Source organism: Microchirus variegatus (genome assembly GCF_963457635.1).
Source record: "Microchirus variegatus genome assembly, chromosome: 17".
Classification (NCBI taxonomy): Eukaryota; Metazoa; Chordata; class Actinopteri; order Pleuronectiformes; family Soleidae; genus Microchirus; species Microchirus variegatus.
This window is the reverse complement of record NC_139818.1, coordinates 3,811,384-3,815,901: the sequence shown is the minus strand read 5'-3', so window position 1 is coordinate 3,815,901 and position 4,518 is coordinate 3,811,384. Positions and strand designations below refer to the sequence as shown.

General features: G+C 39.1%; 1 protein-coding gene across 1 annotated transcript; it reads left to right on the top strand.

Moving 5' to 3' along the window:
* Positions 1-1,403: 1,403 nt before the first annotated feature.
* LOC310939520 (proline-rich transmembrane protein 2-like) lies at positions 1,404-3,143 on the top strand (the record flags this gene model as incomplete). The annotated part of the gene is made up of 3 exons (XM_083904287.1): positions 1,404-1,635; positions 1,845-2,140; positions 2,988-3,143. 3 exons carry the CDS (start codon positions 1,404-1,406, stop codon positions 3,141-3,143), a joined length of 684 nt encoding a protein of 227 aa, XP_083760413.1.
* Between the last annotated feature and the right edge of the window lie 1,375 nt (positions 3,144-4,518).

The following is a 4,518-nucleotide window of genomic DNA, read 5'->3' as shown; positions in this document are numbered from 1 at the left end:
CTATTTCATCATTTTGAGATAGTAGCTCATTATTTTGAGATACCAAGTCAATATATTGAGATATTAAGTCATTACTTTGAGATACTATCTCATTATTTTGAGATACAAAGTCAATATATTGAGTTACTATCTCATTATTTTGACATACTATGTCAATATATTGAGATACTAAGTCATTATTTTGAGATACTAAGTCAATATATTGACTCATTATGAGATAGTATCTCATCATTTCCAGATACTATCTCATTATTTTGATAGTGGGATCTTTTTTTTTTTTTTTACACTGGGGGAAATGGGCTTCCATAGATAACAACTAGGCCCCGGTTAGCGCACAAATGTGAACAGGATATGAAAAAATAACATTAAGTTTCGATATCACACACTCTCAGACTCAGAGATGCATCATTTTATCGGGAATTGTTTGCTTTTGTCCGAATCGTTTGCTTTTGAACAATCATGCTGTTGACTGAATGCTTTACATTTATTTATTTATTCCTGTATTCATTCATTCATTTATTTATTTATTGATATGTCAGGTCTCGTCCTCCATACTTTATGACCTGAGATTCATAGAGAAGCTGCTCTGAATATACACAATTAACATCAGCTAATTGTGTACTACTCCTACTACCACTGTTATTACTGATACTACTACTAAAAGTTTTCTTTTGAGATATTTGCACTTATCAAAGGAGTGACAATACACTGCAAACGTACTTTAAAACAAAATATAACCTACTGTCTTATTACGTGCTCTTAATACACTTATTATTACCTTTCATTTCAGATAATACCGGCTTTATTTCTTTGTTCAATGAAGGATATTTACATGTGTGAGAAATAATGAAATTGACTAAAAATATGGTCAAGTTTCCCATGAATTTTTTATCAATATACTGTAAATAAATGAATATCAATTCAACAGCTCACACACACTCACAATATGACGATATCCCCCAAAAATCTCAGTCTCATGTCATGATGTAGATATAATCTCTCTATATTGCCCAGCCCTATTGGTTGTTAGTGGGGTTTTTTGACAAGCGGTTTAGGGGATTTAACCTCTGACCCCCTCTTCACTATAGAATTTTTTATTTTGGGCCTTTTTGCTTTTAATGGATAGTATAGTGGAGAGAGACAGGAAACAGGAGGCAGAGAGGTGGGGAATGACATGCTTGGTGCGGGATTCAAACCAAGGTCGCCTGCAGTGAGGACTATAGCCTCAGCACATAGGGCAGGTCAGGTGCTCTACCATCTGAGCTAAACACTGCCCCGCACTATAGATTTTTTTAACACAGAACAGTCTGGTTCATGTAATTGATCTTTTTCCCAGGTGTCACAAACAGCCAGCAGGCTCAGGACTGATCCACGAGCTCAACGGCGTCGTTTTTGTGGTCAGCATGGCCGTGAACATGATGCCAGCTCCTGCTGTCTGGCCTGTTGAGGAACAGCCATCGCTGCTGGACCAGGAGGCCTCACTGTCAAACCACGTCTCCATCTCCGTGCCATGCCCACCAGCTGTGGGTGACCATCACATCCACAGCAGCAGCAGCAGTCCAGCAAACACACGGCGGGCTCGCAGCAAATCCAGAGGAGAGCTGGTCATAGTTATTAACGAGAAGCTGAAGAACAGTAAGTGACTGGGTTTGACCTGATGTTACTGCAGCATGTGGGTCGTATATCTGCTTACTCAGCTCGCCCAAGGAAAGTCACATAACCACTGCATGGAAAAGTACCAGGCACAGCACGTACACACACTCATGTGCGCACACTCACATGCACACATGCTTGGTAAGCCATGTTTTAAACACCTGCTTGTCCCTTTCATCCTTCATGTGTAGGTAATGGGATGCACCCGGTGTCTGCAGAGAGCACCTCTCCAGTTATCTCCTCTCCCCCCAGAAGACAACACTCCATCTCTTACCCTCACCATGCCAAGACCAGGAAGGGCAGCAGGGCTGGATCCATCGCCTACACCGCTTTCTCGCCCAGGCCATCCATTTCTCGCCACTCAAGCATCGCCACCAACCCCCCCTTAGACCGCACCAAGGTTAAAGACTACCTCCTCCTGTCCGTCCTGGCCTGCTTTTGCCCCGTCTGGCCTATAAACATTGTGGGGTTTGTTTACTCCATCATGGTAAGAACAACATCTGTTGTTTATTTGACACTTTTTTGTTTTGTACTTATGACCCTTATGCAATGCTTTGTCATTATTCCTTTATTTATTTGATCACTTTGTCCAAGGTTTTTATTTTTTGTTTGTGGTTTTAAAATGTGTGAAACTACAGTGGCCCTGAGGTGCAAGACACAAACACAAATCACAAAACACAAATGCAAATCACAAAACACAAACACAAATCAAAAACACAAACGCAAATGTGTGTTTGATTTGCGTTTGTGTTTTGTGTTTGCGTTGTGTTTTGTGATTTGCGATTTGCGTTTGTGTTTTTGTTTTGTGTTGTGTTTTGTGATTTGTGTTTGTGATTTGTGTTTGTGTTTTGTGTTTTGTGTTTTGTGTTTTGTGATTTGCGATTTGCGATTTGAATTTGTGTTTGTGTTTTTGTTTTGTTTTGTGTTGTGTTTTGTGATTTGCGTTTGTGTTTTGCACCTCAGGGCCACCGTAGTGAAACACATTGTTACACTCATCACCGTATGGTAAACATAAAATATCCCCGTTGAAACCCATATGTTGAAAAACCTTTTAATTTTAAAAATGTTATTACAGTAGAGGCAATAAAAGTGTGTTTTCAAATAAATAAATAAAAACAAGCAGGTAGTAGAAGTTCTTGGTGATTACAATAATTTGAAATTAATAGAAAATAGAAAGTAAAACATGATTTAAGAACAATGAAAGCTATTTTTAACTACATACTGACCCATTTGTTTGTAATCAACTAATGATAATAATAAATAAACCCATGATGGCTAATCATATGCATTTGTAATAAACCTGAGGTAACAGATGGTTCCGTCTTCTCCTTCAGTCCAAGAACAGTCTGGAGCAGGGAAACCTGGATGGAGCCGTACGCCTGGGTCGTGTGGCCAAAATGCTCTCCGTGGTATCACTAGTTGGAGGGACGGTCATTATCATCGCCTGCATTGTCAACCTGGCGAGTGAGTGTCCCAAATCTGACCTTTAAACTTTCACCTCACCTTTTTTTCTACCCTCTGTGTAGTTATGCACAGCTGAATCTTCCCCCTGAATTTTCCTTTTTTCTTGGGTGATTCTTCTCCTCCTAGCCTACAAACTTCTGCATCTGTCACCCTTTATACCAGCACAATCTGACTGTATCCACTGACACTCATTACATTTATGCTTGCACAATATTGCACTAGTTTTAAAGTCTGCATGTCTCTCTACAGTGCAGCACTTTAGCCCACTTTTGTGGTTCCCAAAGACTGGCTCGGGACCCACAGATGGGTTGGAGGTGATACTTTTTGGGTCCTCAAACTAATTTCCCAACCTTTTTATTCCATCAAAATGTTTTTAGGTGTTGGACATATGGCTGTAACTGAGTTATACACAAATTTGCCCTTGTAATGGTTGGCAATGATAGTCAGCCATCCTTAAAAATGTGGGTCGCCATATAGAAAGTTTGGGAAACACTTCTTTAGCCTGTAGGAATTCTGCACAAAGACCCAAAATAATCTACATTTTATGATATATTTACTTTATGTTACATTCACTTACTTGGCCTCCAGCTGTAACTGAGTGCATGCCTTCGACTGCTGTGTCTGTATTTGTTAGCTGATATGTATAGTCTGCTGTGTGTTGTACGCCTTGCCCTGTTCGCTTGTACAAAATGTCTTGTTGTCACTGTATCATATGTATACATTTGTCTAATGTATGTTATTAAGTCAATTCAATGTGCGCGTATTATACCTGGCTAATAAAGGGATTCTTATAACAGATCAGTGATTATGACTTACTTTGTAAAGAAAGCGACAACTATTTGTCTCTTGCCTTGTTATTTTATATTTATGTATATTAAAGGGATAATTCAATTCAATTCAAATTTTTTTTCGTATTTTTTAAATGTGCTTGATGATGGTACTGATACAGTCAGCCCTGTCTGGAGCCCTGTCTCACTGAAAACATGGCTGCCAACAGGGACACAAGGAAACACTGCGTGTACGATTATGTCAAGAATATGTTTGCCACTTTATCTCGACTTTTCTGACTGGAAAGTGAAGTTTGAAAACTACTCACTCTCTCACACCAAAGTCCACAGAAAAAATGTGTTTTTTAGTACTCAGGAACACAGGAGCTATGATCTACTGCTGCCTTTGTTTTCATTATGTTTGTATAATTTAGGTAAAGGTAAATGCTTCAAACACTGAAGTCAGTACAATACAGTACATTTGGACTCACTGATGGAGCCAGCCACTCCTATATGCCATGATGTAGAATCATTGATTTTCTCTAACGAGTTTAGTGTGGGAAAGTGAGCGGTTTACAAAGTGACAAAAATATTTTCACAACAATTTCCAATCAGAAAAGGCTGTGAGATAAAG